General features: G+C 32.3%; 1 protein-coding gene across 6 annotated transcripts in view; it reads right to left on the bottom strand.

Moving 5' to 3' along the window:
- Positions 1-16032, bottom strand: part of LOC134695720 (protein furry homolog-like) — a 399195-nt gene that overhangs the window by 195540 nt on the left and 187623 nt on the right. For all 6 annotated transcript variants that reach the window (XM_063557102.1, XM_063557101.1, XM_063557100.1 and 3 more), the window contains exons 35-36: positions 14522-14622; positions 10460-10636 (exon numbers count right to left, since the gene is read on the bottom strand). In XM_063557102.1, the coding sequence (XP_063413172.1) occupies positions 10460-10636; positions 14522-14622 (278 nt within the window). The remainder of the gene's footprint in view (positions 1-10459; positions 10637-14521; positions 14623-16032) is intronic.

Raw genomic sequence — 16032 nt, 5'->3', positions numbered from 1 at the left:
ATATTAGTTTTCAAGTTATATTCATTTAAAAAGTTTTGAAAATAAAATCCCATAGGGTTCTATAGTAAAACCCTCCCTGCTTTCTACCCCCCAAAATACCCCTTAATAGACCCCAATGCACAAACGAAAGATTGATGGCTCACCTAGATATATTAGTCTACCATTTTATGAAATCCTAGGTCAATGTTTGGGAGACTTAATTAAATATAAGAAATAACTTTAATATTTTACCTGCCTATTCGTAATAACATTAAAAAAAATGTGGTGCACACTTTAAATTAACCCTCTATATGGGCTATATGCACACTATTCAGTGTGCACATTTTTGATGTTATTTCTTCATAGACAGAAAAAATATTACAGTCATTCCTTAAAAAACTATTACACCAGGGTGTTTGATATCACAAACTAGTCAAAACATTTACTAAATTTTATCATCTGTTCATCACTCGTAAATATAACTCAACATGCAGCCATCTTATACGCTCAGGTATTTCGCATTCAATCTTTTATGGTAATATTCTTTACAAAGCACAAAAATGTCAGTATTCACCTCAAAACCTAACAAAACCTTTAAACAGACTTATTATAAAGGGATATAGTTATTATACTGTTGTCAGGTCATTAAAGATTGCATATTATGGTTTAACTATTGAATCACTTATAGGGTCTTTGAATCGAAATTAAACACATTTATTCTAAAACCAGTTGTTGACATGACACAGGTTATGTTCTTCTCATATATTTTATGATGGTATCATACTAAACACCTAACGAAAGGGATTGTGCTTGATATTCATATGATGAAGATATAATATAATAATAATTCAGTTTAATTGAGGTCTGGAGTTGGCATGTCAGTGTTACTGCTAGTAGTTCTTTGTTAATTGATGTATTAGTGTCATTTTGTTTAGTTTCTTTTGTTACCTTTTCTGACATCGAACTCAGACTTCTCTTTAACTGAGTTTAACTGTGCTTATTGTTGTGTGTTTGTTTTTTCTAAGTTGGCTAGAGGTATAGAGGGAGGGTTGAGATCTCAAAAACATGTTAGTTTCAAACATTGTAAATAATAATCCAAAATGACAATCTTGATGTGACATATGAAGAAATGTACAACCATCTTCACTAAAAAAATCTTTTACTGATTTACACTTTTTGGTAAGAATTAGATAAATCATCTATATTGGGGATTTAAAACAATGAAAACCGAAAATATTTGTTTCCCTTTCAATTTTTTAATAGAATAATCCAAGTGAAGAAAAGTTTCAGAAAGAAAGCATGCTGTAAGACTGGGTTAGATGAATAAAAAACTGAATACTGCACTTGTTCTATTAGAGCTGTCACCACTGATTGGTTTCAATAGGTAACATTTCATTTTATTATACTTCACGTTAAAATGCCATATTTTGATGGGCTAATACAAGGGTGTTAATTTACTCTATCACATGGCTTAGAGGGTGACAAATTTTTGCATGAACCCCCAATGAACTCTTATATATTAGTGAGTTTTAGATGTGTCTATGGGCCACTCAATATCTCTCGGTCAGAAGTCGGAAAAAATATCTCTGAACGTCTCTATAGTGTTCACTCATTTATACAGGTAGTTATCTACGTCTTTGATAGGGTACCTCTATTGCTAGGCTACCATGTGACAATACACCATCAAAGTAAATTGAGAAGTAAACAATAAGGCCAGTCAATAAATTGTTTAAATTCAAGAACCTTTTTGCCTTTTCACAAAACATGTGTGTTTTTAATAAGGTAATTGTTATACGCTATTTCATTTTTCATCTTTCATTTTTTTAATGCCTGAACCAAGTCAGGAATATGATGGTTGCTGTCCATTCATTTGATGTGTTTTGTCATTTGGTTTTGCAATTTGATTTGGGAATTTACGATTGAATTTTCATCGGAGTTCAGTATTTTTGAGATTTTACTTTTTTTGTATGTGAAAGTTTCTAAACAAGTATTAAGACAACACAATTATAACTGTTTTATAACAACCCATGTACACTGTGTGTATCTAGGTCAAATATAACTGGTATTGTGCATTATCATGATAACATGTAAACTAATTTATATGTCTGAAGATTTAACAACGTGTGTATTTTCATCATAGACTAAGGAGAGAACATTCTGGTTAAAATGTATATATTTGATCAGAAAACAGAAAGATTATATTATTACATGTGTCAAAAGTATTCAATCTAATTAATTCAGAAATCAAAGAAATATATACAAAATATATACTGTATTTATGTTTCTGTAGAAACTAAATATTTAATTGAAGTCAGAATATTTTCAGAGTTGCAATTAAGAAATAAGTATTAATATGACAAGATACTCTGCTGTGGTATTTTTAATATTTATTTGAAAATGAAACATGCATTTTAATTAAATCTGAATAAATCCTTGCATCACACAAAACAAAATGTTGATAAACAAAAAATAATGATATTTTCTACATTAATTATTTCCTACCGTTTTAGTAAGGTTTTACAAGTAATTGTTATTTATTTTTTTGTATTGTAATATATACATAAAACTGAAAGTAAGATAAATTAATTAAATATCTAAATTTTAAACGGCCGTGAATAAAAATAATTGTGTGCTTTTAATTCAAAAAGATTTTAAAATCCTTGCAGCTATTAACAAAAAAACACTATAATATTTGCAATAATCATACTAACAAAATTTAATTAAGTACTATCATAATGTTAATTTTTTGTACTGTTTTAGTATGAATTTATAAGTCTTTGCTTATATTTTGTAGAGTAATCTATTCATATATGGAAGGTAGATTTAACTAGAGGCTCTCAAGAGCCTGTGTCGCTTACCTTGGGTCTATGTTCATATCAAACAATGAACACAGATAAATTCATGACAAAATTGTGTTTTGGTGATGGTGATGTGTTTGTAGATCTAACTTTATTGAACATTCATGTTGCTACAATTATCTGTATCTATGATGAACTTAGAGCAGTAATTACAGTGGAAAATATTTTCTAAAAATTTACAAAAATTTATGACTATTGGTCTATGTGAATATTAAACAACAAAGGGCACAGATGGTAACATGACAAAATTGTGTTTTGGTGATGGTGATGTGTTTGTATTAAACATCATTGCTGCCTACAATTATCTCTATCTATAATGAACTTGGCCCAGTAGTTTCAGTGGATAATGTTAGTAAAAATTTACAGTTTATGAAAATGGTTAAACATTGACTATAAAGGGCAATAACTCCTAAAGGGGTCAACTGACCATTTCGATCATGTTGACTTATTTGTAAATCTTACTTTGCTGAACATTATTGCTGTTTACAGTTTATCTCTATCTATAATAGTTTCAAGATAATAACCCAAAACAGCACAATTTCCTTAAAAATTACCAATTCAGCGGCAGCAACCCATCAACGGGTTGTCCGATTCATTTGCAAATTTCAAGGCAGATAGTTCTACACCTGATAAACAATTTATCCCCTGTCAGATTTGCTCAAAATGCTTCAGTTTTTGAGTTATAAGCCAAAAACTGCATTTTAAACCTATGCTCTATTTTTAGCCGTGGCGGCCATCTTGGTTGGTTGGTCAGGTCATCGGATACATTTTTTAAACTAGATACCCCAATGATGATTTTGGCCAAGTTTGGTTAAATTTGACTTAGTAGTTTCAGAGGAGAAGATTTTTGTAAAAGATTACTAAGATTTACGAAAAATTGTTAAAAATTGACTATTAAGGGCAATAACTCCTAAAGGGGTCATTTGACCAATTTGGTCATGTTGACTTATTTGTAAATCTTACTTTGCTGAACATTATTGCTGTTTACAGTTTATCTCTATCTATAACAATATTCAAGATAATAACCCAAAACAGCAAAATTTCCTTAAAATTACCAATTCAGGGGCAGCAACCCAACAACGGGTTTTCTAATTCATCTGAAAATTTCAGGGCAGATAGATCTTTACCTGATAAACAGATTTGCTCTAAAGGCTTTGGTTTTTGAGTTATAAGCCAAAAACTGCATTTTACCCCTATGTTCTATTTTTAGCCATGGCGACCATCTTGGTTGGTTGGTCGGGTCACCGGACACATTTTTAAACTAGATACCCCAATGATGATTTTGGCCAAGTTTGGTTTAATTTGGCCTAGTAGTTTCAGAGAAGAATATTTTTGTAAAAGATAACGACGCCGGACGCCAAGTGATGAGAAAAGCTCACTTGGCCCTTTGGGCCAGGTGAGCTAAAAATAGATTCATTTGATATGTTTATTGATACTACATGTAAATTTTTTTAAATTTTTTAGGAAAAATTACCAACAGGAACGTGTGTTTATTATAAAATTTCACTTCTATTTTTGTTTGTTTTGTTAATTTATAAAATCTACATATTTGTACTATGATACGGTTTTGAAAATTTTATTCACTGTGTTGCCCAACCATCCTACAAGATTTGATTCATTCATATTATAAATCACATTTGAAGCGCACACTATCAGTTTGCGTTCTTAAAAAATCATACTAGTTTCACTCGTGAATATGATTTTTGTTTTTCTGATCTAAATTTAGGACACAGCTGTAAGAGATTGACATATGACTTTCATGCACGGTCATCATTACTTATGGTATGCTGACCTCTAGCTGTTTTTCTTTTGTTTCTTTTTTGTTTAACTTTGTAATTAATTTGGCCTTTTTACTTTTTTGTAGACTTGCGTCTGGCAAATATCATTTTAATTCTGGTATCTTTTTATATCAACATAACTTTTATTATAAATTGGTTATTTTGAGGGTATATACAGGTATTCATAAAATTTCTGAATTAAGATTTTCTTCGGCAAAACCAAGTTTTCCTGTAGAATATTTGAATTGATTTAAGTAAAATCAGGAAATCTTTAAAACTTGAGATGATTTATAAGACCGGAAATTGTTTTTGTTTGTCACAATCAGTTTTCATGCCACAGGTTTCATTGCACATGGGAAATGGACTTTAGATTTATCTTAACAATTAACATCTACCATGAGTACAGACAGCTTCAATAACGAGTTGAGAACATGAAGGTCAATGCAGGAAAACAAAATATTAAGATATTTTCGATAAAATAAATGCATTTAGAATTCCAGATTATAAAGCAAACTGAGTGCATAGATTTATATTGAGATTGGTTTGTTCAATTTGTATGAGTCATTCGGTTTGGAAAAATTGGAATTTGCAAAAGGGTAATTATCGGGAAAATTATTGTACATTCCAAAGTACTAAATAAAATAGTCTAGCTTTAAAATGTAAAAATATTTAAATAGAAGATGTAAATACACACTTCCAACTGACTTCTTCTAATCAATTATTTCAGTTCAAAAGCAAACACAAATTCAGCAACAATCTTCTGGTGACCCGGCAGTCAGCGGTCTTAGGTTCATGTAATGCTTTTCTTTTTTTAAAGAAAGCAACTTGTTTGAAGGTTACCCTCTCGTCTATACCAATAAAACATTGACAATTTAAAGGAAAATCAATTGCATTTACATCAAGTAATTAAATACAATGCTTAAAAGTTCTATGTTTTTTTGCTCAGAATTTATATTTGACTGTCAAAATAAAAAAACAAAACATCTTGCTTAACTTTGCTGTTTTTTATATTGTCCATAATGTTGTTATGTACATGACGTCATAGAAAATACTTTTAAAATACAATTAATCTGTAATAGACAATAATTATAGGACATTGATTCAGTATAATAAATTAAACAAGAGGCTCTCAAGAGCCTGAATCGCTAACCTATATTCTTTTGGTTAAATCTCTCATCAATGATTATTTTGGCTTTTCAATTTATTTAAATGTTTTTTGGATCGTCCTATTTTCTTCAAAAGCCAAAAAAAATAATCATTTTCTCCTATGTTCTATTTTAGCCATAGTAGCTATGTTTCTTGACATACAAGGAAATAAAATATAAAATTTATACTAAATACTCTGAAACTCATTTAGCCTAAGTTTGGCTGAAATTGATACAGCAGTTTCAAAGGAGAAGATTTTTTAAAGTAAGTCAACATGATGAACAAATTGCGAAAAAAGTCCTTAAAGGGCAATAACTCCTTAAGGGGTCAATTGACAATTTTGGTCAAATTGACTTAAGGTGGTACCTAACACTACAGGGAGATAACTCTGTAATGTCAGCTAAACGTTTTAATTACGTTGTGTTGTAAAAGGAATATTAAGCTTCTCAATGATCAAAGTTGGTGTTTGTCAAACTGCTATATAACCAGTGTATTTTTTCTGACAAAACGGTTGGTTCAAAATTTTTGATATTTTTATATTTTTGTTAAAGGGGCACTAGCTGTCAAATTCATGTTCACCAATTTAACTCAAATTTTCACATTTGATTAATAACAATGTAAAACATTTATCTAATCTATCAAACGTTTAAAATAAACAGTTTACAGAGCATGGGGTAGATGATATGTAGGTTCGTTTCGTGTGTATTTTAATCCAGATGCCATCTAATTAACTATCGATTTGACCTCAGATGACCATATAAGCGATGTAAACACAAATAAAGATATGAATAGGTTAAACCAGCACGTGCAATTGGATTTTTATAGGTCTGTTTGATTTGAATTTATAGATTAAAAATATAAGTTTCTCATTGTTTTTAACCGTATAAGAATGATTTAAGTGGATCGAATTAGTAATCAAATGATTTACCGTAGTTTCACTTTCATTGTTGACATTTTTTTTCTTTAAATAACCAGTTCACGTACAATGCATGCGTTGTCAGTCTCTAGCTAGGGGTTAAATTGAAGTTCACATGAATACCGGTTAGAATGAAGATGACGTATTCACTTGCAAGTAAATCAGTCAAAAATTATATATAATCCCTTATTTCAACAAAATTAAAGCAAATTGATTGCTAAAAGCAAATTATTATTTCATTATTCCAATTTTATTAATGATTAATCTAAAAAAAATCATACTTTATTTTTTTATATATATCGTAGCTAGTGCTCCTTTAAAGGGTCAAAGTAAATACTTTGACAAAATTTTATGAAAATTAAACGAGCCAAATTAATTTCAGTGAAAGTGTTGGGTACCACCTTAATTGAAGATCTTACTTTGCTGAACATCATTGCTGTTTACAGTTTATTTCTATCTATAATTATATTCAAGATAATAAACAAAAACAGCAAAATTTCCTTAAAATTATCAATTCAGGGGCAGCAACCCAACAACAGGTTGTCTGATTCATCTGAAAATTTCAGGGCAGATACATTGTAGATCTTGACCTGATAAACAATATAACCCCAGGTCAGATTTGCTCTAAATGCTTTGGTTTTTTAGTTATAAGCCAAAAACTGCATTTGACCCCTATGTTCTATTTTTAGCAATGGCGACCATGTTTGTTGATAGATCATAACTTCGGATACAATTTACAAACTAGATACCCTAAGGAACATTCAGTTAAAGTTTGGAAGTATTTGGCCCAGTAATTTCAAAGGAGAAGAATTTTGTAAAAGATTTTTAAGATTTACAAAAAATGGTTAAAAATTGACTATAAAGGGCAATAACTCCTAAAGGGGTCAACTGACCATTTCCGTCATTTGACTTATTTGTAAATCTTACTTTGCTGAACATTATTGGTGTTTACAGTTTATCTCTATCTATAATAATATTCAAGATAATAACCAAAAACAGCAAAATTTCCTTAAAATTATCAATTCAGGGGCAGCAACCCAACAACAGGTTGTCTGATTCATCTGAAAATTTCAGGGCAGATACATTGTAGATCTTGACCTGATAAACAATATAACCCCAGGTCAGATTTGCTCTAAATGCTTTGGTTTTTGAGTTATAAGCCAAAAACTGCATTTTAAACCTATGTTCTATTTTTAGCAATGGCGACCATGTTTGTTGATAGATCATAACTTCGGATACAATTTACAAACTAGATACCCTAAGGAACATTCAGTTAAAGTTTGAAAGTATTTTGCCCAGTAGTTTCAGAGGAGAAGATTTTTGTAAAAGATTACTTAGATTTACGAAAAAATGGTTAAAAATTGACTATAAAGGGCAATAACTCCTAAAGGGATCAACTGACCATTTCCGTCATTTGACTTATTTGTAAATCTTACTTTGCTGAACATTATTGCTGTTTACAGTTTATCTCTATCTATAATAATATTCAAGATAATAACCAAAAACAGCAAAATTTCCTTAAAATTACCAATTCAGGGGCAGCAACCCAACAACGAGTTGTCTGATTCATCTGAAAATTTCAGGGCAGATAGATCTTGACCTGATAAACAATATTACCCCTTGTCAGATTTGCTCTAAATGCTTTGGTTTTTGAGTTATAAGCCAAAAACTGCATTTGACCCCTATGTTCTATTTTTAGCAATGGCGACCATGTTTGTTGATAGATCAAAACTTCGGATACAATTTATAAATTAGATACCCTAAGGAACATTCAGTTAAAGTTTGAAAGTATTTGGCCCAGTAGTTTCAGAGGAGAAGATTCTTGAAATAGTTTACGACGACGGACGACGGACGACAGACGACGGACGCCAAGTGATGGCATAAGCTCACTTGTCCCTTCGGGACAGGTGAGCTAATAATACATAGCTGAGAGGGTGATAGAGCAAATTGGTACCCTTTGAAAAATAGCATTGTCAACCTTTGCTTTGCCGCTGTTGACAATGTTTTCTTGGAGTATCAACCTGCTCTATCACTCTCTCAGCTATGTGTTTTTAATATAGTGACATACATTTCTCCACCAGATACAGTCCGAAACAGAAAAGTGATTGAATAGATGTTTCTTTACCGTCTAAATTAGATACGTTATCGACAAACTTAATTGAGAAGTGACCAAACTATTAATACCAAACTATTAATACTTTAACGTTAAAAAGATTGACAATTCATGTGTCGATAATCAAGTCTAATACCGATAATATTGAAAATAATTTTAATAATATGAAACAAAATATGTCCATGCATCATTTCGATTGGGCGAAAAGAAGTCATTTCTTCAAAGTCAGAATAGAAAAAAAAGATTTATGGAAGGACGTCTTGATAGTATTATTTCCTTTACAATTTTACCCAAAACTAAAAGAAAAACAATTAAAAAGGTGTTTGTTTGATAGGAATGAAGTCCTTTATTTTTTGGGACTACTTCTGTTAAAATATGTCTTCGTCCATTTCACATGCCAAACTTTTTCTAGTACAGTTTAAACTGGAAAATTTTGTTGAGAATTTTTTTGAATATGACAAATTAATGAGTAAAACTATTTCTTGCAATGGCACACAGAGAATATTTTTTTTAATTAAAAAATCAGTAAACAATTTTTTCTCCAAAATATAACATGGCCAGGACCTGACAGTTTTTAGCAGTGTACAAATGAAAATCGTCCGCAAAACTGCGCTTGCTATCATTTTGAGGGATCATGCAACATTTCACCTATTACCCATAAACAACATAGGTTCTCAATTACTAAAAAAAGTTCTAAAAGATAATTTCAAATCAGAGTAAACATATTAACTTCCTTTATATACAGTCAAATTTGTCTATAGGTTACACAAAGCTGGTTTTAAAACGTTTGTATCAGGGAAAACATTTTTCTTTTACTTTTTTAAACATATAGGGGAAACGGATTTCCTAACCATTCACATATAATATTCCGTATTTCTGATTTTTTGTTCGATAACGTAAATTATACGACTTTTTTTATGACTACATGAACTTGTGCCATTTATTTTTGCTGGTCTTTAGGAAGACAATTTATAATTATGCAGTGAACGGAGTCATGAATATTTATCGCTTATATTAAATTGATAAAGATTTTATCCAGGTCGCACCAACTGGTTCTCGGCTAAGATCAGTTACATGTAACATGATCTCGTCGATTCACACAACGAAGCCATTTTTATGTCAGAACACACATTGTAGATTATGTATTTTTGTTTCCGTCAGTTTGAAAGTATTTGATCATTTCAACTCCTTTGTATTTCATAATATGTGTCATGAACAAAGACATATGTTCGATTGAATAAGGCCTCGTAACAAATGATAGAAATTTCGGAGATTCTGTATTTGATCCTTTACCGTTAAAATGAAAATGCCAATGGTTGATTATAAAAAATGTTTTACTGTGTTAAAAAAATTTCGACTTAAACAATGTAGACTTACACGTTGGACATGAAATATTTTGTCGATGAAGAAAATTAAATTATGTCACTTCTGAAATAAGTTTGTTGATAACGTTACTTATTCTGACAGTAAAGAAACACGAATTTCGATCACTACTCTGTTACGGGCTGTATGAGGCCTTTTTAAAGGAGAAATTCCTAGATATTTAGATCAAATCAATAACAATAACACAGAATGTTCCCTATTGGAATTTTTAAAACAAGGAACAACACAATGAACATTCTTTATCTAGCCCGTTTCTAAGCCCGATCTGTGTATGTATAGTACTAACCCAATGCTCCATGAATCTCTCTGTCTTCTGCTATCAGTGTTAGTGTATCTGTAATATTACTTCTGTACTGTAATAAAGTTCTGGCAACATTCTCGTTATCTTGGGCAGCTAGTAACATAAGATTCTCTAACAGTTTCTTACAGTGTTCATAAACTAAAGCTCTCATGTGATCTAGACCTAAAAATACAAACAATTTAAATGACATCAGGGGCTGAAGTCATAAAACTTTGCTCAGTGCTCGGAGCACAAAAATCATGCTCGAAACACAAAATCCAGTATTTTGATAGGTTGATTCTCGAGTCAGAGTACAAAAATCGTGCTAGAAAGTTTTATGACCGCAAGCCAGGTGCGCATCATTGAGACGGTATAACAGACATAATTGAGACAGTATAACAGACTTCATTGAGACGGACAGTATAACAGACATCATTGAGACAGTATAACAGACTTAACAAGTGAAACTGTGAGCTACTGCTCACTGATGATACCCCCGCCGCAATAATATTAATAGTGTAAAAATATGCAAGTGTTCGGTAAACAGGAGTGTGTCGAGTGATGAATACGAAAACGCATCACACAGTATAGCTGACTTAAATAAATCCTGAAACCAAATTTCGGAAATCCTTGTATTGTAGTTCCTGAGAAAAATGTGACAAAAATTTTCAACTTGGCTATCATGTGTAAAATCATACAAGTGTTCGGTAAACAGGAAGTTGTCAAGTGATGAATCTGAAAACGCACCACACAGTATAGCTGACTAAGATAAACCCTGAAACCAAATTTCAGAAATTCTTGTATTGTAGTTCCTGAGAAAAATGCGACGAAAGTTTCATGGGACGGACTGACTGACGGACGGACGGACTGACGGAAGGACTGACAGACAGAGGTAAAACAGTATACCCCCCTTTTTTGAAAGCGGGGTATAATTAAGACAGACAGTATAACAGAAATCATTGAGACAGTATAACAGACATCATTGAGACAGTATAACAGACTTCATTGAGACAGTATTACAGACATCATTCAGACAGTATAACATGCATCATTGAGACAGTATAACAGACATCATTAAGACGGACAATATAACAGACATCATTGAGACAGTATAACAGACATCATTGAGACAGACAGTATAACACACATCATTGAGACAGTATAACAAACATCATTGAGACAGTATAACAGACATCATTAAGACAGACACTATAACAGACTTCATTGAGACACTATAACAGACATCATTGAGACAGTATAACAGACATCATTGAGATAGTATAACAGACATCATTGAGACAGTATAACAGACATCATTGAGACAGTATAACACACATCATTGAGACAGTATAACACACATCATTGAGACAGACAGTATAACAGACATCATTGAGACAGTATAACAGACATCATTGAGACAGTATAACACACATCATTGAGACAGTATAACAGACATCATTGAGACAGTATAACAGACATCATTGAGACAGTATAACACACATCATTGAGACAGTATAACAGACTTCATTGAGACACTTTAACAGACATCATTGAGATAGTATAACAGACATCATTGAGACAGACAGTATAACAGACATCATTGAGACAGTATAACAGACATCATTGAGACAGACAGTATAACAGACATCATTGAGACAGTATAACACACATCATTGAGACAGTATAACACACATCATTGAGACAGTATAACACACATCATTGAGACAGTATAACACACATCATTGAGACAGTATAACAGACATCATTAAGACAGACAGTATAACAGACATCATTGAGACAGACAGTATAACAGACATCATTGAGACAGTATAACACACATCATTGAGACAGTATAACACACATCATTGAGACAGTATAACACACATCATTGAGATAGTATAACAGACATCATTGAGACAGACAGTATAACAGACATCATTGAGACAGTATAACAGACATCATTGAGACAGACAGTATAACAGACATCATTGAGACAGTATAACACACATCATTGAGACAGTATAACACACATCATTGAGACAGTATAACACACATCATTGAGACAGTATAACAGACATCATTGAGACAGACAGTATAACAGACATCATTGAGACAGTATAACACACATCATTGAGACAGTATAACACACATCATTGAGACAGTATAACACACATCATTGAGATAGTATAACAGACATCATTGAGACAGTATAACAGACATCATTGAGACAGTATAACACACATCATTGAGACAGTATAACAGACATCATTGAGACAGTATAACACACATCATTGAGACAGACAGTATAACAGACATCATTGAGACAGACAGTATAACAGACATCATTGAGACAGTATAACACACATCATTGAGACAGACAGTATAACAGACATCAGTTTTACAAAAGTTTAAATCGACAGGTAACTTGCAGGTGAATCTATGGAAAACTATCATAGGGTTTGCAATAACTTATACAGAAGTTATAGTGCAAAAACCAAATGTCTTCGGACGACGATGACAACGCCAACATCATACCAATATACGACAACAAAAATTTTGTGGTTGTGTAAAAAAAAAGGCATAACTTTTATTCTTATTCTGATACATAACAAAACAAATGAATCATAAGAGCTCAGATTAATATACAAAATCAAAATAAAATAAAGTACCACCAAAGTCCATTAATGATTTTGGAGTATTTAAGTCATGCCACAACACGAAGTCAAACAAATGAAAACACTTAAGCCAAATGTATTTCCTTTACATGAACCATCGAAATTATGAAAATATTGCATTACAATGAATTTTTGAGGTAGGTGTTTTTTTATTTTCTATTCTATTGCACTATTTGCATATTTACTGATTTCAATAAGTCATCATGATGACTCCTTAGTTGCAAAAAGTCAACTGTTATTTGACAGTAGCTTAAAACCTTAAAAATGGTAAAAGTTTGGTTTGAGAATTGCCCTCCTCAGATTTTCTCAATTTATAAAGTTTTTTTGGTTTTTTTTTAAATAATAAGACAATTGCAATTTACCCTTATATTCTACTTTTAGGCATTTTGGCCATCTTGGTTGGCAGGCTGTGTCTTAATTAAAACACATTTTCATACTAGATACCAAAATGATGATTGTGGTCAAGTTTGTTGAAATTTTGCTGAGTAGTAGGTTTGAGAAGAAATTTTTTGTCAAAGTTAACGACAACATACAACGACTGAATAAACTCACCATAGATACCAGGATTAAATTTAGTATATACGCCAGACGCGCGTTTCATCTACTTAAGACTCATCAGTGACGCTCAAATAAAAAAAGGTTTTAAATGCCAAATAAAGTACGAAGTTGAAGAGCATTGAGAACCAAAATTCCTAAAAGTTTTGCCAAATACAGCTCTAAGTTAAGTGATGAGAAAAGCTCACTTGGCTCTTGGAGTGAAATGAGCTAAATAACAAACATAATTTGATCAAAATTATAAACCACATTAACTAATTTTTGAATTGATCTCAGAACAGACTCTATATATTTATACCCATACATATGGAGTTGTTTGAGCCTCACCAATCTAAGCAAGAGTTGTATCCCTTTGTCTCTCAAACTTCATGTTTTCATTGAAGCAAACCAGGAATATTTCTCTGGTCCAACTGACTTCAAGATAACAGCTTTTTTCCATATGGCTAAAATTGTCTTCTTAAAGGACTTACTGCACATTATTCTTGAAATAAAGTTTGATCCTTTATGGCCAAGTAAATGCAGAGAAAATATGAAAATAAAATTTATGATGAGGTTCACATAGATCCTCTGTGGCAGGACTGCTACATTCTGATGATTTTCCAAATCTGTTCCTACATTGGTATTTCTATTAAGAGCAAAACAATATTTTTTAGTACATTGCCAGCTTTAAATTGGGTAATTTATATTGCCTATGCCTGGATCAAAGTGGCACAGTATTTCAGAAGTTACAATAAAAATGGTTTTTTAGTGGGTTTTTTTTTTTAGAAAAGTGCAATACAGCAGGTGATGTTTAAAATAGCACCACATTGGTCATTTGGAAATGGGTCTAACAACCTACCTAAAAATATAAGATGTAACATCAATGGAAGATGTGCAGACCAGTCGATCTCCAAACCATCTAACACCAAATCTGTCAGAAACATCACTGCCATGTTACTTCTGAAAACATAAATCATTGGATATATTCATCATCAACAATAGAGCACCCTCAGTTAGGAATTTTTCAAAAAGAATCTTTAAGTTAGAAGCCAGGAGTAGGAAGGAGATTCTCAGGAAGGTAATCAGTCAGTGGAGTAAAGTATCAATTATTACCTTTAGAAGCCGGGAGTAGGATGGAGATTCTCAGGAAGAATCCCTCAGCAGAGCAAAGTATTAATTATTACCTTTAGAAGCCAGGAGTATGTAGGATAGAGATTCTCAGGAAGGTAATCAGTCAGTTGAGCAAAGTATTAATTATTACCAGTGGAAGCCAGGAGTATGTAGGATTGAGATTCTCAGGAAGGTAATAAGTCAGTTGAGCAAAGTATTAATTATTACCTTTAGAAGCCAGGAGTATGTAGGATGGAGATTCTCAGGAAGGTAATCAGTCAGTTGAGCAAAGTATTAATTATTACCTGTGGAAGCCAGGAGTAGGATTGAGATTCTCAGGAAGGTAATCAGTAAGTGGAGCAAAGTTTTAATTATTACCTTTAGAAGCCAGGAGTAGGATGGAGATTCTCAGGAAGATAATCCGTCAGCGCAGCAAAGTATTAATTATTACCTTTAGAAGCAAGGAGTATGTAGGATGGAGATTCTCAGGAAGGTAATCAGTCAGTTGAGCAAAGTGTTAATTATTACCTGTGGAAGCAAGGAGTAGGATTGAGATTCTCAGGAAGGTAATCAGTCAGTTGAGCAAAGTGTTAATTATTACCTTTAGAAGCAAGGAGTATGTAGGATTGAGATTCTCAGGAAGACAATCAGTCAGTGGAGCAAAGTATTAATTATTACCAGTGGAAGCAAGGAGTATGTAGGATTGAGATTCTCAGGAAGGTAATCAGTCAGTTGAGCAAAGCATTAATTATTACCAGTGGAAGCCAGGAGTAGGATGGAGATTCTCAGGAAAATAATCCGTCAGCGGAGCAAAGTATTAATTATTACCTTTAGAAGCCAGGAGTATGTAGGATGGAGATTCTCAGGAAGGTAATCAGTCAGTTGAGCAAAGTATTAATTATTACCTGTGGAAGCCAGGAGTAGGATGGAGATTCTCAGGAAGATAATCAGTCAGTGGAGCAAAGTTTTAATTATTACCAGTGGAAGCCAGGAGTATGTAGGATGGAGATTCTCAGGAAGACAATCAGTCAGTAGAGCAAAGTTTTAATTATTACCTGTGGAAGCCAGGAGTAGAATGGAGATTCTCAGGAAGATAATCAGTCAGTGGAGCAAAGAATTAATTATTACCAGTGGAAGCCAGGAGTATGTAGGATGACGATTCTCAGGAAGGTAATCAGTCAGTGGAGCAAAGTATTAATTATTACCAGTGGAAGCCAGGAGTACGTAGGATGAAGATTCTCAGGAAGATAATCAGTCAGT

Source organism: Mytilus trossulus, chromosome 14 (assembly GCF_036588685.1).
Source record: "Mytilus trossulus isolate FHL-02 chromosome 14, PNRI_Mtr1.1.1.hap1, whole genome shotgun sequence".
Taxonomy (NCBI): domain Eukaryota; kingdom Metazoa; phylum Mollusca; class Bivalvia; order Mytilida; family Mytilidae; genus Mytilus; species Mytilus trossulus.
The sequence above is the reverse complement of the archived record's forward strand: the minus strand, read 5'-3'. Positions and strand labels throughout refer to the sequence as shown.